This window comes from Melospiza melodia, unplaced genomic scaffold (genome assembly GCF_035770615.1).
Source record: "Melospiza melodia melodia isolate bMelMel2 unplaced genomic scaffold, bMelMel2.pri scaffold_18, whole genome shotgun sequence".
NCBI lineage: Eukaryota > Metazoa > Chordata > Aves > Passeriformes > Passerellidae > Melospiza > Melospiza melodia.
This window is the reverse complement of record NW_026948525.1, coordinates 14,608,317-14,629,797: the sequence shown is the minus strand read 5'-3', so window position 1 is coordinate 14,629,797 and position 21,481 is coordinate 14,608,317. Positions and strand designations below refer to the sequence as shown.

The 21,481-nt window shown below is 50.5% G+C and overlaps 1 protein-coding gene and 1 non-coding gene across 2 annotated transcripts; both read right to left on the bottom strand.

Moving 5' to 3' along the window:
- Positions 1 to 13,815: 13,815 nt before the first annotated feature.
- Positions 13,816 to 21,075, bottom strand: LOC134433388 (olfactory receptor 14J1-like). The gene is made up of 2 exons (XM_063182245.1): positions 21,054 to 21,075; positions 13,816 to 14,426 (listed from the first exon to the last, which is right to left on the bottom strand). Exons 1-2 carry the CDS (start codon positions 21,073 to 21,075, stop codon positions 13,816 to 13,818), a joined length of 633 nt encoding a protein of 210 aa, XP_063038315.1.
- On the bottom strand, positions 19,914 to 20,117 carry LOC134433500 (small nucleolar RNA SNORA74). The gene has a single exon (XR_010031572.1). It is a non-coding gene; the product is annotated as a small nucleolar RNA SNORA74 (small nucleolar RNA).
- Positions 21,076 to 21,481: the final 406 nt, after the last annotated feature.

Here is a 21,481-nt window from a genome sequence, read left to right as displayed (position 1 = left end):
AGCCTTGAGAATAAAGACAGTGGGCCTACTGAGGAGGTAGCTGCAATGCATTCAAGCAGAAGAAGGCTCCTAACCGTGGGAGGAGAATTTGAGGAACAGGATGTTCACCCCATGACCACCAGAGACCCTCAAGAGACCCCTACTCTAAATGTCAGTAATTTTGGGGAAGTGATTTAAACATGTCAAACACTTTGTGAGAATGTTTAGCCTGTGAGTTTGAGCAAAGGAATGAATAAAAGTAATGAAAGTAATGTCTTAGTTCCGTGGATACTAACACGTGGGTGTGCATGTTTCAGGGAAGTGATTCCTCACGCACCCAGCACTGAAATAAAGTAATGCCTCTTTTCTCACACTGAGCTGGCAGTGTGGATTGGGCCCTGCTCGGTAACGTTCATTTTGGTCATTTCTATTGAAGCGTAAAGATTGTTTGAAATGAAATCTTTTCCAGTTGTTTCCCTTTGGTTTACCTGTTTGAGGGTTAAAATTCCGTGCTGCAGGTGTGCTGGGTGTGTGCAGAGCAGTGCAGCCCCAGACACCCCTTGGCTTGCCCACAGGTTGTCATGCCTTGTTGCCAGGTGTGCCCAGCTGTGGCAGCAGAAGGAGCCCGCAGCGCAGTGGGCACCGTGCCCTGCCCAGCCGGGGCTCTCTGGCACAGAGCAGCAGCAGCGCCAGCACCGTTCAACCCGCTCCTGCCTTGGCTTCCCCTGGCACACAGAAGCCTCTGGAAATCAGCACCGCCAGTGGCGTTCCCAGCTGGGAGCAGCTGCTGCTGGCAGGCAGATGCTGCCAGTTCGACTGCTGCCAAAGGGGAAGAAAGGCAGAGATGTACACGCACTGGGGCCCTGGGCATGTCCAATAAAGGTGAAAATATGTGGGGAGATTTGTTAGGAAGGATTTCAGCTGTGATGCCAACAGTGGCTTCTCTCCTGGCTCTGTGTGTTCTGGACAAGTGATGCAATGGTTGGGTCTGACAATTAAGAAGCAGATGTTATGTGGATGTTCAAATGAGTAGTGATTATATTGTAATATATCCTCCCATAGTCCTCTTTCCCGTACCCCTTGTAGCAGCCTGGGTAGTCAGGGCATTTGGGGAGGGCTGGCTTGTGACCAGCAGGCAGGGTGTAACAACACCTGGCCTCCAGTCAGGATGCAGGAAAGTAATCTCCACCAATGGACAGCAGAGAAAGAGTTGATTGACAAAACTTTTGGAGGGGCTAAGGGTATAAAAGGCAGAGCATCATTTTTGTAGATAAGCAGCATATCAGCTAGTCACAGAGACTCCCAATGCTGCAAGTTTTCCTTATTCAGTCCTTTGTTAAGGTTTACTAAACCTTTAAAATTTTAAAAGTGAGAGTCATTTCTCACATGTGCAATGCTGTGGGCCATTGTCTTGGTCTGGTTTCCTTTGCTTGTGTCCCATCTGAGTGCTCAGCTGGGGTACAGGCTGTAGGTGCTTGGGGCACCCTTGGAGTCCCTCTTGGATCCCTGAACAACAGGGTTTGGCCCATGTGGGAATTTGTGCTGCTTTGTGACAGAGAAGAAGTATCCAGGCTCTTTTGTGTTTGCTGTAGGGAAGGTTGGTTATTGCTTGGCATAAATTCACAGACCAACATGGAGTGTTTGATTTGTGATGTCAGGGCATGGTTGCCACCTTGTCGTAGTGATATCAGAAGGTTGCCTTGGTGCACGGAAGGCCTGAGTGTCAGAGCAGCCCTAGGCCTTCCTCACATCAGGAGAACCCTCCTGGTTGGGGAATTTGTCAGTGGGTAGCTGCCCATTGACAAGAGCCTTGTTTTTTCTATTATTTACCTAACCTTCAAAAATGACAATGTTTCACCATCTGGCCAGAGCAGCTTTTGCTGCCTATGGCATTTCTTTTTCCGTGTATTACCTTACACATTTTGCATGTAAATAGAGTTTTCCCTTCTGCTTAGGTTAGGGTGTATACTAACGTGGCTTTTGTATGTCTTCCTGCTCTTTCTTTGTGGCTGAGTTTCTGATTTTGAAAGAGAAAGAGCATTAGGATGCCAGTGGTTTGGTAAAGCTCCTGTCAAGAGGTTCAGCTAAAAGGGGTGTCTGTAGCCACAGGGGCAGCATTTTCAGGGGAACCTGCTGGGCTTCCATTCCCTCCACGGGAGAGTCTGTGGCAGCAGAGTCTGTCATTTCCTCAGTTTGCTGGGACAAGCAAGACACCTTTGAAAATGTAGACTGGAAGACCTTCTTTAAGGCCTTCCAAAAACTCTGCAGTTGTTCCCAGAATTCAGAGAAAGCTTCTTTCTTTTTAAATTTTGTCATGAAAGGATTTGACTGTCTAACTTGACCTCTTACCCAATGCTTAAATAGTGATTCCCTTTGCAAGGAAATGCAAACTCTAAAGCAGTGAGTGTCTGCCACAGCTCAGGGGGATTTTGGGGAAGCTTTTTTGGGCAACTGTTTCAAGCAAGTTGATGAGAATTAGTGCATGCAACTGATTAAAAAAAAAAAAAAAGTCCTCAAGAAGAGGATTTAAAAAGTAGTTTAAAGTAGTTTTATGTGTTTGGTAGAACAGTAGCATTGAGTGTTAAAGAAGAATTTGCATTTTCTTGGTCATGTTTGTATTCATTTACTGGCTAAACAGGCCAAAGTGTAGGCACAGCCAAGAATATTGTCCTGATCTCTTGCTGGCTGTGTGAATGAATTGTGTCTCCTGGAGTGACATTGTGAAAATGGAAATCATTTCTGTTTAGGTGAACTTGTTCTGTGGGTTTCAGCAGCCCAGGCAGTTTTCTGACAGAAGCTGGTTCATTTTCCCTTCCCACTACAGGTCACCTGAAGTATGTATTCAGCAGTGCTGAAGATCCTGAGGTGAGTGAGAAAGGAACATTTCATGTTCCTGGTGCTTAAGAATTGTAGAGGAAGATGTGAGCTTGGCCAGTAGCAGTAGAGTGTAGAGGGCCAGCTAGGGAGGCTGAAAGAAAATCCATTTCCATGCCTGAAACAAAAGTAACAAAGGCAGAGATAGGTATTTTTGAATTTCCTTGTCAGAGTTTGAAGGACTAAAAACCTAGTTTTGAAAAGAGAACGATGCTTGCTGACAGCAAATAGGAAAAATTTAATTAAGAGCGATTTCCTGTACAGTTGAATTAGATCATTTTAATTTAAACAGAGTGACTTAGAATCCTATTCCTATCAAACTTTATGATATCTACTTGGAACATGAGGTGGTAGAACAGGAAGGCCATCTTGCAATGGTGCCTGCAGTATCTGAAGTGCAATGGGCACCTTTGTGGCTGGGGAGCTGCGTGGGCCCAAAGGACGCAGGGCTGGCGGCCGTGAGCAGCTGAAGATGAGGCAGCGTGGGGCCAGGGGGCCCAGAAGGCCAAGGGCACGGTGGCTGTGCCAGCAGCAGTGGGGCAGCAGGAGCAGGGCAGGGAGCGTGGCCTGTGCTGGGCAGCGCTGCGGCCACAGCTGGAGTGCTGTGTGCAGCTGTGGGCCCTGGGAAGCAGAAAGTCATGGAGGGGCTGCAGCGTGGGCACAGAGGGACAGGGGAGCTGGGCAAGGGGTGCAGCACAAGGCCAGGGAGGAGGTGCTAAGGGAGCTTTACCCTGGACAATGGGGGCTCATGAGGGACCTTCAGGCAGACTTCCATTGATCCCTGCCTTGGATCCATAGAGCCAATGCTCAGCACAAGGGCTGTTTCCCTGCCAGACATCCCTTCACTGCATCCAAGTGCTTTAGACACTGGTGTGGGTAACACTTTCATATTTTGTTTGTTTATTTGCTTGTTTGTTTGCTAGAAGGAGAAGCCTTGTGTAATTTCTCTTTCTCCAGGGAGCTTTTTCTCAGTTTTTGCTGCCCTTTTCCAGCACTGGCAGAAACACATCACTTTCAGGTTAACAGCTCCTGTGTCTTTTGGCAGCCCAGGGAATCAGTGTGTGTTGTGTTTGGGAATTGAGCAGGAAATCAATGACCTTGCATTCCAGCTGGTGCTGAGAGATTAGAGGGGCTGGGAGGGGCTGGGCTGCATTTCTGATTCCAGCAACTTCAGCACCATCAGTGTGGTCGAGTCCAAGCGAAGAACTTGCCCGAGCACAGATGCACAAAGAGAGCCGTTCCCAGTGCAATGCTCTGGGTCTGGTTGCATTCCATAAGGACCTACATGCTCCAGATTCCCCAAGAGTGTGGGTTACTGAAGCAACAGGAGAGCAAGTTCAGGATGGCTGCTGGTTGGGGCACTGCTGCCGAGTGCTGACGTGTGTAGCGACAGAAAGGACAGGATTGATTCAGGGTGACCCCCACGTGGGGAATAATGTGCTTTGACTCTATGATTTAGAAGGTTAAACAAATGCTTTCTTAAGCTATGTTATATTACACTCGTACTTTATTAAAACTATACTAAAGACATACTGTACTAAAAAGCTGCTAAAGAAAAACTTGTGACTGTCTCCAGACAGTCACAACACAGCTTTTATCTAATTAGCTAATCAAGCTAAACAACTACCACTAAAATCCAATTAACAAATCACTTTCAGTAAACAATCACTATAACACATTCTACATGTACTAAACAACAAGAACAGCAAATAGAGATTATAATTGTTTTCTCTTCTTCTCTTTCTCACTACCTTCCCTTAAAAAAAACCTAGGAGAGAAAACTATATCTCTCTGTGTTCAAAGAATGTAAATACCACACCACAGTAAAGAGAGATTATAAAAGTGAGATCTGTCTATCTATCTGTCTATTTGAATCTTCCTGGCTCTGCTCCAAAGCAGTGTAAGATGCAAAGCTCACCTAAGGGCATCCCTTGAGGAGAGGAATAGAGACGAGTTCTATTGACTGATCCTGAACAGGCAGAGATGTTTCTCCATCCAGAGATGGTTGCTTTTTCCCCTCATGTTTTCCTCCTGCACCCTCTTGTGCCCTGAAGCCTTCTTTTTATCCTTTAAATTTTTGCATGTCCTGAGGGAGTGGAACTATCCCATGCTGTAGCTGGGGTCTGCTGACTTTGCTCATACATGCATTACATGACACATGGTTTGCATTACATGACACATGGTTTCCTTCGCTGGCATCCCCAGGGCTGTGTAAGTTCATTTGTTCATGGGGCCTTATGAGAAACTCTGTTACTGCTGGTCAGAATTCTCAGTTGACAGAAGAGGAAGAAACACCTTGGTCCTCCTCCATATACTGAGATGGCCATAGAGGTTCTCTGCCTTCCATCAGAGATCTTTGCATGCATCCTTATCTCCTGAATGACCCGGTTTTCTAACAAGAGTGTGGATGTCAGGAAGGAGAAATGCTGGTGCAGGCCCGAAGAGAACGTGAACTCCAGAAGTGTCTCTCACAAGGAGTGAGCTCACCCAGGAAGCCCCTGCAGAGCCAGGATGGAGCTGTGTTATGATGCTTGTTATCCCCATTCATCTGTTCTGTGCCTTTAAGACTGTCTCTGAAGAGTGAAAGTTTTGTTTGGGTTTCTCTTATCAGGGACACAGAGATGGGCAGTACATAGGGCTATTTTCACTTTTTGCTTTTGGCTTTCTGCTTTGCTTGTTCTCTCTCTGCTCTTGCTTCTGCTTGCTTTTGCTTCTGCTTATTAGCTAGTTTAGCTAAACAGTCCAAATTCCTTCCTGGACTGTTTCTCCTCTCCTTTTTCTTCGACCACCTCAAACCTGCTCCGGACTGGGACCTGGAAACACCGAGGGTTTGCACCGTTTGGCCTGCAGCAGCTGCCCCAGCGCCAGAGGGACAAACAGAGCAACCACCCCCGAAAGAGACTTTCTGATTTTGTCACCTTTTTCAGAGCGGTGTCATCCAGTATTGTTCATTTTGTGTTCTGGGGGTTGCTGTGCCTGTCAAATAAACAGGTTCTTTCCACTTCTCTCCGAGAAATTCTTCCTGAACCGGTTGGGGGGAGGGGCCCTGTAGGTTTGCTTTCTGGAGGGGCCCTCCTTTGGAGATTCTCTACCAAATTTGTCCTAAACCAGAACAAAATCTTGGCACCCAATGTGGGGCTCAAGAGAGTGGAAAAACCCTGTTTTGACTGCATTTTGGTTGCTATTACTCTGTGTTTGTTTATATCAGCTAATAGCCATGCTTTTTGAATTCATAATATCTGTTGGGAAGAAGGTTTGCATGCATTTCTGGTCCCTAGGGTTTTTTGAGATTTTAACACCTCTCTGGTCCCTAGGTTTATTTTCTTATCCAGAAATAGCTCTAGTATTGTCCCTAATACGTAGTTTTTACATCAGAGGGGCAGTGACCAGAGTAGCTATCCTGCTGGGCTTGGTGGCAATGACTTGCAAGAAGTTTATAAACATGCTAGGGTCTGCTCCAGGTATGAATGGTTCATGGCTATGGTTATGCACCCAGTTTGTTAGAGGAGGAGCAGTTTGGAATGAGGTTTTTTAGCCTCTGCTTTCCTTCTTGTCCTATGAATCAGTTGCATCACTAGTGAAGGATGTTCAGTTTCCCCTCAGTGTTAAAGAAACCATCTTCCTGGTATTCAATGTGGTAACCTTCCTCTATACAGCCTGCTGCTTCTCTAGAATGAGGGCTGAGATTTCTAGACGGGCTGATGAGACCCCTGACTCAGAAGTAGACCCCGGTGTGGGAAATCCTAAGTGGTGTGGGAAATGGGAGGATATGGGCCAAATCCTGAAGGAATTCTCTGACCCTATAGTCTGGGATTTTCCCCATGAACAAATTCAGAACCCAGCTGAGGTGGGCAAATATCTGAAAGAGAAGTACCAGGATGAGCCTAAGGAGAGGAATGTCATTGCAGTGAGCTGGGCCCTGGCAAATGCTTATTGCACACTGCTAGATACTGTTGGGCAGCAGACAGAGGCAGGGGGGCAGGGAGATAAATCAGCAGCTATCCCAGTCACTCAGGCTGCAGCCAACACCCCAGGCTTGAAGCCAGTAGCCCAACCAGATAGTGAGCCTAAGCCAGCAGCTAAACCAATGGCTGTTGCTACCAGCACTACAAGTTGGAAAATGCAGGGACAAGACCAATCGACCAGTGGATGATGATGATGATGAAGAAGGAGAAGGAACCTCAATGCCTTCTGACATAAAATCAGGAGTCAAAGCAGCAGGTGCAAGATCAGATGCAAATATTGAGCCTTATTCCCTGAAGGACCTTCGTGGCCTACGGAAGGATTACACTTGACGACCTGATGAATCCATAATTAGTTGGCTGGTCCATCTCTGGGGTGCTGCATGTGAGGCTACAATTCTGGATGGCACTGAAGCCAGGCATTTGGGATCCCTGTCACAGGATCCTGTCATCGACCAAGAAATTATGAGGTGTCGAAGGAAGGAGACCAGGACACCAGATGGTCATCAACAGGTCTAATTTATTGATTAATTCGGCAACCTAAATACAGTACATAATCAGCCTCATACATATTGCAAAAGATGAGCTCAGGGTTGGCTATTCAGCTACATGTCAACCCCGCCTAATTTAGCCTTTATCTACATTCCTGTGGTTAGCAAGAATAGCAACTTCTGCATTCCACACCCCATCCTTGTATAACTTCAGCATCTTCTTTGTGAACAAGGACACCCTGCCTGCAAAAGGGCCTCTGCCCTAGTTAGGACATCTTTACCAAATTGATTCAGCTGTGTCCCCTCTCCTCAAGCCACTCTTTGACAAAACTCTCCACAATGAGGGAGGCTAATCCACACAGCCTCTGGGCACGGGTCTTGGAAAGTGTTGCACGAAGATATCTGTGTGCAGATGATCTCTATATGCAACAAACTCAGTGGAAGACCATAAAGCAAGGGATCCAACACCTGAGAGAAATGGCAGTGGCAGAGATTATCTTCTCAGATGATGTAACAACTAGGAACCCAGACTTGGTACCATGCACGTCTGTGATGTGGCGAAAACTTGTACGACTTGGGCCACATGAATATGCTTCTGCCTTAGCCATCATGAAGAGGGATGAGAGGGATGAGACTGTGCTTGACATAGCAAGGAAGCTCCAAGCATATGCAGATGCTGTACATGGCCTGACACATGCCAGAATCACAGCGGTAGAAATACGTCTGCAGAACTTAGAGGATAAGATACAGGAGAATCATAAGAAGGTTAAAGAGGAGATTAAAGAAGACCTTCTCCAAATTTCAGCAGTACAGATCAGAGGTTCTGGTTTCCAAGGCAGAGGTTCCCCAGATGGCGAGAGAAGGTACACCCCACGAGCTGAGCTGTGGTTCTACCTGCCTGATTGTGGGGAAAACATGAGAAGGTGGGATGGAAAACCTACTGCTGTTCTGGCACGACGGGTGCGTGAACTGAAGGAAGCCACCAGAAGGAAAGCAGCTCCAGTTGCCCGTAGCCGAACGGCCAGGTATGATGATGATGACATGTCTGACCCCCTCGAAGGAACATCCAAAACATATGCCCAGGGGAAGGAGGATAACCAGGCTTAGAGGGGCCCTGCCTCTAGCCAGGTAGAGGCCAGGGAAAATCGTGTTTTCTGGTCTGTGTGGATTCGTTGGCCTGGCACATGGGAACCACAAGAATACAAAGCTTTGGTTGACACTGGTGCGCAATGCACATTAATCCTATCGAGACATGTGGGGACAGAGTCCATTTCTATTGCTGGTGTGACAGGGGGATCTCAGGATTTCACTTTGGTGGAAGCTGATGTGAGCCTGACTGGGAATGAGTGGAAGAAGCATCCTATTGTGACAGGCCCAGAGGCCCCATGTATTTTGGGCATAGACTACCTTCGAAGTGGGTATTTCAAAGACCCAAAACGCCTCTGATGGGTATTTGGAATAGCTGCTGTAGAGACCGAGGGCATCCAGCAATTGAACATCTTACCTGGGTTGTCTGAGAATCCATCTGCAGTAGGATGTCTGACAGGAGAAGAGCAACGAGTGCCAATTGCCACTTCCATAGTGCATCAACGACAGTATAGAACTACTCAAGATGCTGTGATCCCATCCATAAGATGATTCGAGAGCTGGAGAGCCAAGGGGTGCTCAGCAAGACCCACTCACCCTTCAACAGCCCCATTTGGCCTGTGCGAAAATCTGAAGGAGAATGGAGATTGACTGTGGACTACCGTGCATTGAATGAAGTGACTCCACCATTGAGTGCTGCCGTGCCAGACATATTAGAGCTCCAGTATGAGCTTGAGTCCAAGGCAGCAAAGTGGTATGCCTCTATAGACATTGCCAATGCATTTTTCTCCATTCCTCTGGCAGCAGAATGCAGGCCTCAGTTTGCTTTCACATGGAGGGGAGTGCAGTACACCTGGAACCGACTGCCCCAGGGGTGGAAGCACAGCCCCACCATCTGCCAAGGACTGATCCAGGCTGCACTAGAAAGGGGTGAGGCTCCAGAACATCTGCAGTATATTGGTGACATCATTGTGTGGGGGAACACAGATGCGGAAGTGTTTGAGAAAGGGAAGGAAATCATCCAGATCCTCCTGGGAGCTGGTTTTGCCATTAAAAAGAGCAAAGTAAAGGGACCAGCTCGTGAGATTCAATTCCTGGGAGTGAAGTGGCAAGATGGACGGCATCATATTCCCACAGATGTCAACCACAAAATCACAACAATGTCTCCACCCACCAATAAGAAAGAGACACAAGCTTTCCTAGGCGCCATAGGTTTTTGGAGGATGCCTATTCCTGAGTACAGTCAGATCATGAGCCCTCTTTACCTGGTCACCTGCAAGAAGAACAATTTCCAGTGGGGCCCTGATCAGCAACAAGCCTTTGTCCAGATCAAGCAGGAGATTGCTCATGCAGTAGCCCTTGGCCCAGCCAGGACAGGACCAGAGGTGAAGAAGGTGCTCTACTCTGCAGCCAGGAACCATGGCTTGTCCTGGAGCCTTTGGCAGAAGGTGCCTGGGGAGACTTGAGGCAGACCACTAGGATTTTGGAGTCGAAGCTACAGAGGCTTTGAAGCCAACTACACTACCACAAAGAAGGAAATCTTGGCTGCCTATGAAGGAGTCCAGGCTGCCTCGGAGGTAATAGGCACTGAAGCACAACTCCTCCTGGCACCCCGACGACCAGTGCTGGGGTGAATGTTCAAAGGCAAGGTTCCTTCCACTCACCATGCCACCAGTGCTACATGGAGCAAGTGGATTGCTCTCATCACTCAGCGCGCCCGTATAGGTAAACTGAATCGCCCTGGGATTTTGGAGGTCATTACCAATTGGCCTGAAGGTGAGAATTTTGGTGTCACAGATGAAGAGGAAGAAGAACCAGTGACACGTGCTGAAGAGGCTCCTCCCTATAACCAACTGCCCCCAGAGGAAACACGATACGCTCTTTTCACTGATGGTTCCTGTTGCATTGTGGGAATGAACCAGAAGCAGCCGTATGGAGCCCCACACGACAGGTTGCACAAGCTACCTAAGGAGAAGGTGGATCAATCCAACTTGCTGAACTCAAAGCTGTTCAACTGGCCCTAGACATTGCAGAAAGAGAGAAATGGCCAAAATTCTACCTCTACACTGATTCATGGATGGTAGCCAATGCTCTGTGGGGATGGCTGGAGAGGTGGAAAAAGGCAAACTGGCAGGGTAGAGGGAAACCAATTTGGACTGCTAATGAGTGGAAAGACATTGCTACCAGGGTAGGGAGGCTACCTGCGAAAGTCCGCCATGTAGATGCCCATGTACCCAATAGTAGGGCCAATGAGGAGCACCAAAACAATGAGCAGGTGGACCAAGCTGCAAAGATAGGGGTGTCCAAAATAGACCTAGATTGGGAAGATAAGGGAGAGTTATTCCTAGCTAGATGTGCCCATGATGCCTCAGGCCACCAGGGCAGAGATGCCACCTATAAATGGGCACGAGACCGAGGGGTGGATCTAACCATGGACAGTATTGCTCAGGTCATCCACGACTGTGAGACGTGTGCTGCCATCAAACAGGCCAAACGAGTGAAGCCCCTGTGGTACGGTGGGCGGTGGTCCAAGTACAAGTATGGGGAGGCCTGGCAGATTGACTGCATCACACTGCCCGAGACACTCCAGGGCGAGCACTACGTGCTGACCATGGTGGAAGCCAACATTGGATGGTTGGAAACCTACCCTGTGTCTCATGCTACGGCCCAGGACACCATCCTGGGCCTTGAAAAGCAGGTCCTTTGGAGGCATGGTACCCCTGAGAAGACTGAGTCAGAAAATGGGACTCATTTCAAGAACAGCCTTATCAACACCTGGGCTAGGGAACATGGCATTGAGTGGGTGTACCATATCCCCTACCATGCACCAGCTGCAGGAAAAGTGGAGAGGTACAATGGACTACTAAAACCCAGTTGAAAGTTTTGGGTGGGGGATCTTTCAAAAATTGGGAGCAGCATTTAGCAAAAGCCACCTGGTTAGTTAACACCCGAGGTTCCACCAACCAAGCAGGTCCTGCCCAGTCTGAGTCCCTGAATATATTAGCTGGAGACAAAGTCCCAGTGGTACATATCAGAGGTTTGTTAGGGAAGACTGTGTGGATCAATTCTGCCTCAAGTAAAGACAAACCCATTATTGGGATTGTCTTTGCTCAGGTTGCACATGGTGGATAATGCAAAGAGATGGAACAACATGATGTGTAATTCAGGGAGATCTGATTGTGGGGTGAAAATGATATGCAAATGCAAAAATTATATTCGTTGGATGTTACTGCAATTGTCTGTACATTAAAAACCATACAGACATGAGATAGAAGGAAATGTGTAAGTATCGAGGGTGTTAGCAAGTGAAAGATGGAGCTTTCAGTGAGTAAAGTGAAAGGGGGGAATCCTGCAGCTCTGTGGTATGGGGCCTGGGTTCAGTGGTCCAGTGTGGGGATGCAATGAGGGCATGATGAATATTGCTTGTAATTTTTGGGGGGAACAGATGGAAGTTTTACATCAATAAAATGCATGATGTGTGGTAGTATGTTGACAATATGGGGATAAGGGGCGGAATTTCCTAGGGTGACGTTATGATGCTTGTATCCCCATTCATCTGTTCTGTTTATGCTGGATATTATGTTCTGTGCCTTCAAGTGTGTCTCTGAAGAGCGAATGTTTTGTTTTGGTTTTGCTATCAGCCGCTCCCCCACAGCTGGTACGACACAGAGACAGGGCAGTACATTGTGCTGCTTTTGCTTTTTGCTTTGCTCTTGCTCTTGCTTCTGCTTTGCTCCTGCTTTGCCCTTGCTATTTGCTTCTGCTGATTAGTTAGTTTAGTTAAGCAGTCCAAATTTTTCCCTGGACTGTTTCTCCTTTCCCTTTTTTGGACCTACTCAAACCTCTTGACTGGGACCTGGGAACACTGAGAGTTTGCACCTTGTGGCTGCAGCAGCTGCCCCAGCACCAGAGGGACTGAGAACAGAGTGACCACCCCCCGAGAGAGACTTTCTGAATTGGTCATGTTTTTCAGAGTAGTGAAAGAGTGTTGTCATCTGGTACTGTTCATTTTGTGTGCTTGGGAGTGCTTTGCCTGTTAAATAAACAGGTTCTTTCCATTTCTCTCCAAGGAATCCTTCCCGAACAGGCTGAGGGGAGGGGTCGTGTGGGTTTGCTTTCTGGAGGCGCCCCCTTTGGAGGTTTTCTCACAGATTTGCCCTAAACAAAGACATAGGCACAGCCAGCAATATCAGGGCTCTGTCAGGTGCCCACCCCTGAGCTGGGCTCATGCCCTGCTCACAGCCCCAGGGCTGTCCAGGCACACGAGTTCTTCCCTTGCACACACACACACAGAGTTCATTGCAGCATGGGCAGGAGCTCCCTGGGCTCCACTGCCACTGCCAGAGCCTGGCAGGGACCTCAGCCCTGCGGGTGTCACCCTGCCCTGCCCTGCCCTGCCCTGCCCTGCACTGCCCTGCCCTGCCCTTCCTGAGGTGCCCCATGGCCAAAGGGATGAAAATGGGGAGCTCTGTGCTCAGGAGCTCATCCAGGGGTTCCCAGGGGATGTTACTCTCTGAAAGCTCCAGGAGCAGCTGAGGGTGTTTGTGCTCACTGGGTTTATGTCCCATCAAACACACACGATGTTCAAGGCTGTGGAATGGCCATGCACTGCAAACACAGACTCCTGACCCCGTCACTTGATGTCCCTCCATGGAGGGAAGAACTACCTCTGTGACCTGGGGTGAGAGGCCACTGCTGTAGCAGTGCTGGCTTTGCAAGGGCAATGCTGGCATAGCCCCCACCCTGATCACTGCCACACTTCTGCTGGTCACTGCTGGTTTCCTCTCCATGACCCTGTGTTGGGCACATCCCTGAGAGCAAACTGGGAAGAGGATTGAAGCTTTCAGGCCCTGCACTGGGGAGATGCCCTTGCACAATGGAAATGCTGCTGCAGAGCCCAGCTCTGTCCCAGCAGTGCCCATGACCTGTCCCTGCCTGCAGTCCCTGGACAGTCACACAGCAGGACAGGGACTGAGCTGACAGAGCCCTGAGGCCTAAAACCAGCACAGGGGCTCTGAAGGGGAGTGTGGGAGTGAAGGAAGGGGAGGTTATGGAGGAGAAGCCCGGGGGCTCCCTGGCAGGGAGGATAACTGGGGTTCCCTTTTCTGCTCGAGCTCTGCCCAGAGGCAGCGACCCTACAGATCCAGAGAAGCCAGGGAGGAAAGATGTCAGGCACACAGGGCAATACAGAGTTCTTTATTTTGTGTAAGCACATAGGGAGTAAAGAGGTAGTACAGATTCTGGTTTATACAGTCTCTCGGTACAATACTAAAGAAAAATACTAAAATAAAAACAGTAGCTTCAAAAATTGTTGTGTGAACAAATTCACAAAAGTGTAACAGCTGTGTAAATAGCAAAAAATACAGGACACAGAGTGAGAATTAATGAGTAACACCATCACAGCTATGTAGAACAATGAGTGTTTATTGCTTCTGAAAATCATTTTTTATAATTTTCCTCAGACCATTCTTGAGCTCCTGGTTCCTCAGGCTGTAGATGAGGGGATTCAGGGCTGGAGGCACCACCGAGTACAAAACTGACAGGGCCAGATCAAGGGATGGGGAGGAGATAGAGGGGGGCTTCAGGTAGGCAAAAAAGGCAGTGCTGATAAACAGGGAGACCACAACAAGATGAGGGAGGCAGGTGGAAAAGGCTTTGTGCCGTCCCTGCTCAGAGGGGATCCTCAGCACAGCCCTGAAGATCTGCACATAGGAGAAAACAATGAACACAAAACAACCAAAACCTAAACAGACACCAAGCAATGAAATACGAATTTTTCTGAAGTTGGAGTGGGAGCAGGAGAGCTTGAGAATCTGGGGCACCTTACAGAAGAACTGGCCAAGGACATTGCCATGGCACAGGGGCAGGGAAAATGTATTGGCTGTGTGCAGAAGAGCAGTGAGAAAGCCACTGGCCCAGGCAGCTGCTGCCATGTGGGCACAAGCTCTGCTGCCCAGGAGGGTCCCGTAGTGCAGGGGTTTGCAGATGGACACGTAGCGGTCATAGCACATCATGGTCAAGAGGAAAAATTCTGCTGTGATAAAGAAAAGAAAGGAGAAAACCTGAGCAGCACATCCTGAGTAGGAGATGTCCCTGGTGTCCCAGAGGGAATTGTGCATGGCTTTGGGGACAGTGGTGCAGATGGAGCCCAGGTCAGAGAGGGCCAGGTTGAGCAGGAAGAAGAACATGGGCGTGTGCAGGTGGTGGCCGCAGGCTATGGCGCTGATGATGAGGCCGTTGCCCAGGAGGGCAGCCAGGGAGATGCCCAGCAAGAGGCAGAAGTGCAGGAGCTGCAGCTGCCGCGTGTCTGCCAATGCCAGCAGGAGGAAGTGCCTGATGGAGCTGCTGTTGGACATTCCTTCACTCTCGGCATGGTGCGCTGTTGAAAAAGACATTGACAAGCTTGGACAGATTTCCTTTTTGATTTCAGGCTTGTGCTCCTTCTGAGTTGCTGCTTTATTTTCAGCATTGCACTCAGCCTGAATACTGGGGAGACCTGAGGGAAAACAGGGCTCCCTGTGCCACAGGGCAGTCAGACCTGCTGGAACCACACAGGTGCCCTTTGTTCATTTAACCTCTCTCTATTTCACTGTGATCACGCTTTAATATTTTTTGAAAAATGAAGTAGACTTTTTGAATTCTCCAGTTGAAATTTTTTTTTCCAAACCTTTCTCTCTTTCCCTATGCACATGAACAGGAAAGGATACCAAGGGCTGGTCTGGCTCTCTGGTGCCTGGAGTTGTGCCTACTGGGAACTGTTTCTCTCTATCCAAGCCTTGTCCCTGCCTGAGCTGCCCAAGCCCAGCCCAGCCCTGGGGTCCCAGCTCTGCCCTGCAGACCCCTCCCAGCACAGGGCACTGCCCAGGGGCATCTCCCTGGCAGCAGGGCCTTAAGGGCAGGCCAGACAAACAGAGATGCTGCAAGCCAAGGTGCTGCTGCTGCTGTCTGTAGGGACAGGAGGCTGACGAGGTATTGTCTGAGGGAGATCTGAGGCCCATCTGCTGATGCCCAGGCTGACAGTGCAGGAGTCTCAGTGACACAGCCAAAGCTGACAGCCCCTTTCCCTTCCCTTGAGAAGAAAGCTGAGAGCAGCCCTGGCCATGCAGCACCATCTCCACAGCAGGAGGAATCTGCCCTGATGGAGGTGGCCCCTTCCACCTCCAACTTCTCCCCTGCAGCGTCCATGGGGAGCTGCCAGGCAGGCTGAGAGCTGCTCCTGGCAGGTGGCACATGCCCTGGGCTGGCCAAGAGCCCTGAGGGCTGCAGGAGCTGCTCTGCAGGACAGCCCTGGGCAGCCCTGGCTGCAGCCCCAGCTTCAGCCCCTGCAGCCGTCCCTGGCAGCAGGAGCCTTCCTGCCCTGTCCCTCTGACGGTGCCCAGGGCAGCCCCGCTCTGCAGCACATCCTCCTCCTCCTGCTCCTGTGCCAGAGAGAGACTGGGAGAGTCCTCCTGACACATCCCCCAGGCTCTGGGGTGTGCTGGCTTCAGGAGGTCCCTCCAGGAGCACAGGGGACATTGCCCTGCACCCACAGACTCACCATGCACAGGGCTGTGAAGATCTTTCCCCAAGTGAAGTCTCAGCTCAATGTCTTCCCAGTCCTGATTGCCTTCAGCCTGTCTCTGCCTGGCTGCTGTCCCCTCAGTGCCTGCAGGCAGAGCCCTCAGCCCTGCTGGGCTGGGAGAGGAGATGGTCCTGGGAAGAGCTGTTCCTTTAAAGCTCAGCAGCACAGACACAGCACAAGGACTTAAATGAGACTCTTGGGGATTTGGTGCTATTTACATCAAACTGAGTCCCTGAGAGAGTGTTCAAAAAACTTCTCAAGAACTCAAAATTAAATTGAAACTCCAAAGTTTTCCAAGTTTTAATGGGTACCACTGAGAGACACAAATGAGAAATTTTCCCCTGGTTCCAGTTAGAGCAGAACACTGGAGGCAGTGATGACAGCTGGGGACAAACAGGGCAAAGGTGTCTCTGGTGCTGAGCAAAGCTGGATGTGTTTGAGGAATGCCAAGGGCCAAGGCCTGAGCCCCAGCCCCTGGCCAGGCAGATCCTGTTCCTCCCTCCTTGCTCAGGGCTCTTGCCGGGATGGGCACTACCATGTGGGGATGTGCAATGGCAAGGGCAGGAGCATGGGGCGGCCCCTGCCAGGCTGCTGAGCAGGGACAAGGAGGCAATGAGGCCCCAGCCCTGCAAGGGTCACTTTTCTCCTGCTCCGGCCTCAGGCCCAGGCCCAGCAGCCATGGCCAAAGTGCTGCCCAAGTTGGCTCTGGCAGGGCTGTCTTGCAGCTGCTGCCCATCCCTGTGCCCTGTGCAGCCCAGGCTGTCCCACAGTGTCCCTGCCCTGTGTCTCTGTCCCTGCAGGCTGTCGGCATCCCCCGGCTGCCCCACCTGGCTGGGCCCTTCCTTTGCTGACAGCTCTGCCTCCTGCCTGCCCCTGCCTGCCCACACAGAGCCTGGGGCTGACCCAGACTCCTTCTGGGAGATGTGTTGTGCCACAGCCCTGCCCTGGGAGGGAAATTAATCTCTCCTTGTTTTCATTCTGGGTCTTCACAGCTGCACTTGGTGACATTATTTCTATCTCAGGTTCATTTCCACTATGAAGAAGAGGTCCAATATATTTGAATCCACCTTTGTCATCCTCACAGGCTGTTCTTGTTCTGCCCTCAGTCTCACTGAACCCAGGACTTCCAGTTCCCATACAGTGATCATGTTCTTGGGGCCTCCAAATCCCATCCTGGGAGATCTCTGGGCCTTCTCAAAGGTGCTCAGCCCTGGAGATGTGATTTAAGTCCAGGAATTGCTGAGTACATTTTTGCCCAAGATTGTATTGGAGAATATAATACAGAATAATACACTGTATCTTTTAAGTGACTGAGGGCAGATTTTGATTTTCTGTAAGGATGAAATATTTTTTGATGATGGTGGCAGGACACTGGCATAGGCTGCCCTCAGAATTGAAACCCCATCACTGGATATGTTTAAGGTCAGGGGCTTTGTACAACCTGAACGAGTGAAGGTGTTCCTGGGTAATGGGAGTTTTACCAGAGACTCTTTTCGGTCTCTTCTAACTCAAAACATTTTACATTTTTTTGGTTCTTATATCCCAACTGCTTCTCCACAGGGCTGCAAATACCTATGCACACCCTGCCAGCATTTTAATGTGGCCTAATTCTCAACACTTCCATAAAAAGGAAAGAAATGCCATATTAGGGACATGAATTGCCATGTTTATGGAGGAATCATTAAAAGCCCCAAAAGTAAAGAAACTGAAAGGAAGGACCAAAATCTCAGTGTGAAAGATTCACCAAGTGGGACAGTGGCAGAGACTCTGACGGTGACCTCCCAGCTGACGATGGGGATTTCTGCCTTGGGGTCTGAGTATCAGGATGGAAGGTCGCTCCCAGGAGGAGTCCCTGTGCATTTTCCTCCCCCATGGCTCTGCCCTTCCTGATCCAGCAGCTGTGGGGCAGCAGAGTGGGGGCAGTGCAGGGACAGGCCTGGTTCTGACAGGGCTGTTGTGGTTTAGGAATGGTGCTCCCAATTTACTACACCTACTACCAAGACCACGTGTCGCCCCAGATTTATATTCCCACCATTGCCCCCCCACACCACAGGGGCTTTGCCTGGCCTGGCCCTTGTGGGATCTCAGCACCTCAGGACTGATGTGCAGAGAGACCGAGACCACCCTTGGGGGGCTCGGGAGTCCTGGAATGTTGCAAGAAGTGTCTGGTGGCTGGACTTTGATCCTGCAAGAGAGACGACACCTGTATGAGGATGGGAGGGTTTCACTGGGGTAAATGGTGAAGGGATAAGTTAATTAGAGTGTAAAACACAGGGTTTAGGATTTCTGTACAGGGGGGTTTAGAGAAGTAAGATGGAGGAATTGGGGCGTGTCCTGTCCTTCTTCTTCTTCTTCTTCGCCTCCATCTTCTGTGGTGATGTTGGCACTTTGGGATTGGTTATTACTAGAAGTGCACTGATCAATAAGGGTGACAAGTATTGGAGGGAAAAGGTAAATATTGTATACGTAACTTTGAGTATAAAGATAGGTGACCGCCCTGGGGGCTCTCAGTGTGCTCATGGCTGACATGCTGTGCAGACCTCTGTCGGGCCGAAAGAAAATCTTTTACATAAACAACTAATAAATACTGAAGATCGAGAAAAAACCTGAAGCCTCTTCTCGTCCTTTGAAGCGCGGGCTGTCCAAGGCCATCTCCGAGCCTTTCCAGGCCATAAATCAGCCGGGAGAAATCCGGCAGGCCCTGATTGATCTCAGCCCATGTTTCACAGTCAGGGATAACCTGGAGATGGTGTCCAGGGTTCACCCTTGTGTGGCCAGTCCAGACCCCCCTGAGGCACTTTAATCCTGGCCGCCCCATCCTCCTGTCTGTTGTTGTGATGCTCTTCAGTGCCCAACTCTTGGGCACGTGAGCATCCACAGGAGGGAGTTTCACAGTCAACTTCTCCCCCAGACAGAGATGTCTTGCCCCAGTCCAGCAGCCCAGCTGGGTTTTCCTCTGTGCTCCCAACTGTCCTTTTTCCATGGTTCCAGCCACCCCAGAGAGCATTTCCCACCATCCCTGAGTCAGTGCAGAGGTGCAGCGCTGGCCATTTCTCTTGCTCAGAGCTCCAGGGATGGTCCCAGTGCTGCAGTGACTGCAGGAAAGGGGACCCCACAATGGGACATTTCTTGGTCAGATACAGACAGGAAGAGTGACAAACTGTCTGTGACTCGGGTTTTGGCCTCGCAGCCCCCGCCGTGGTTTGCAGGGAGCTGCAGTGTGGCTCGGCCTTGGCTGTGCCAGGCAGTGCTGGCCTGGGAGAAGGTGTTGGTGCCAGCTGGCCCAGGGAGCTGCAGCGTGTGGGGAACAAGTTCCTCCTGGCCTCCTGCCCCAGGGTGGCACTGCAGGGCCTCATGGAGCCAAGGGGCCATTGTAGCTCTTCAGGGCCCCATGGAATTAAGGGGACTCTTTGGACATTGTGGGGCCTTGTGGGACTGAGGCCATCGTGACACTTTAGAACCAAGGAGCCACTGTGAAACTACAGGGCCTTGTGGAACTGACACTGAAATCACCCAAAAAGAAACTTTCTAACACAGTTTGAGTATCAAAAAGCATTCATTTTTATTGCAGCACTGATCACTTGGAGGATCCTTCCTCCATTCGAGTGCCCCAAACATCACGCGAACAGAGGTTTTATGACACACACAAGTTCCATATTTATAAGCTATAGAGGTTTTATGACACACACAAGTTCCATATTTATGAGCTATTCCTCTGTGATGCTCTACATCTGGCCTGTAGGCCACACAGTATAAATAATTCCAACTTCATAAGTGATTTATTATATAATTACCTTGCTTATGTAATTCGACCAGTAAGAGCAGGCCCAGGCCATTGGAGACTCAGGCTGCTATTGGCTGGTTAGCTGAGTAGTAACTGGCTCAGCCAATGAGGATTACCTTCATGGGCCTTCTTATCTATATAAATAAGTTAGATCTCAATAAAGCTGCCTGTTGCTGCATGAACATGTACAGTCTAGTCACCTGTCTCCACGGGCAGGAGTTACTCCACTCTCAGGCATGCAGAGTGCTGCCAAAACCTGGCACCACTGAGCACCAGGATGGCCTTGCTGGTGCCAGGAAAGCTCAGCAGCACCTTTTTCTCCCAGCAGCATAACACTGGCACAGGCACTGAGCAGCCATGGGCAGCTGACTACTGCTGGGAGACAAAAACCCCAAAACTGGGGGGTTTAGATGGCAGAAAAAACGTGGAGGCACTTTTCTGATGATGCCTACTCTCATCAAGGCTTCATCCAGCAAGAGGAATAGATAAGCTAAACTTATTTCTGGATAAACCACGTTATTTCCACCCTGAGGACCTGAGGCTAGCACAGGAGCCAGCAGAGGCCTTTTAGACAGCAAAACATTTTTGCCCATTTTCCCAGGCTGGCTCACGGTCACACCTCACCCATGTGGCTCCAGAGCTCTTGCTGTGTCCCACGGGCAGGTTATCCCTTCACATCTGCTCTCGCAGGCTCCAGTGCCCTCCCGGAGCGCCTCCCCGGCTGTCCCAGCACAGCTCAGCACAGCTCAGTTCGGGGTTCCACACGCGACGGGGCCGGGGCACCTCAGAGCTGCTCCTTCGGGCGGGTCACCGCCATCGGTCATCGGCTGAAGGCCTAAAGAGAGGACAGCAGAAACATCACAAATAAGCCATTATTCCATCTGTATTCACAAAGCTCAACAGCAGCAGCCTGGCTTGTGGCAGAGGACAAAAGCCAGCACACCGAGCGAAAGGCTGAGGAATTAATTCTGAACCCCACAGCCGAGCAACATCCCCAGTCCCCCGGCCGAACAGCTAAATAGGAGGCAGTGAGTATTTCAGGTGGCGCCTTCCTGCCCCGGAGCCCCGGTCTCCAGCCCCGCTGCCGCCGCCACCCATGCCCTGTACCCCGCCCCCCCTCACCTCATGGCGGCGGTGGCCCCTCATGGCGAGGGAGCTCGGCCCGCCAGAGCCGCTCCTTGCCCTCACGGCGGCGAGCTGAACGAGCCCAGCCTGCCAGAGCCGCTCCTTGCCCTCATAGCAGCGAGCTGAAGGAGCCCAGCCCGCCAGAGCCGCTCCTTGCCCTCATAGCAGCGAGCTGAACGAGCCCAGCCCACCAGAGCCACTCCTTGCCCTCATAGCGGCGAGCTGAAGGAGCCCAGCCCACCAGAGCTGCTCCTTGCCCTCACGGCGGAGAGCTGAAGGAGTCCAGCCCGCCAGAGCCACTCCCTGCCCTCATGGCGAGGGAGCCCGGCCCGCCAGAGCCGCTCCTGGCCCTTATGGCAGCGAGCTGAAGAAGCCCAGCCCCCCAGAACCGCTTCATCTCCACATGGCGGCGGGACAGAAAAGGAGCAGGCCTGACCATGCTGCCGAGGTGATTCCACAGACACCGCCCCGCTCGCTTCGGCCGCTCTCCCCGGGGCGGTGAAAAACCTCGGTAATCAGGCACCGGGAGGGACTTTAAGGTCGTCTTGTCCCACTCCCTGCCATGGGCAGGTACATCTTCTACTGTCCCAGGTTGCTCCAGTCCCTGTCCGACCTGGCC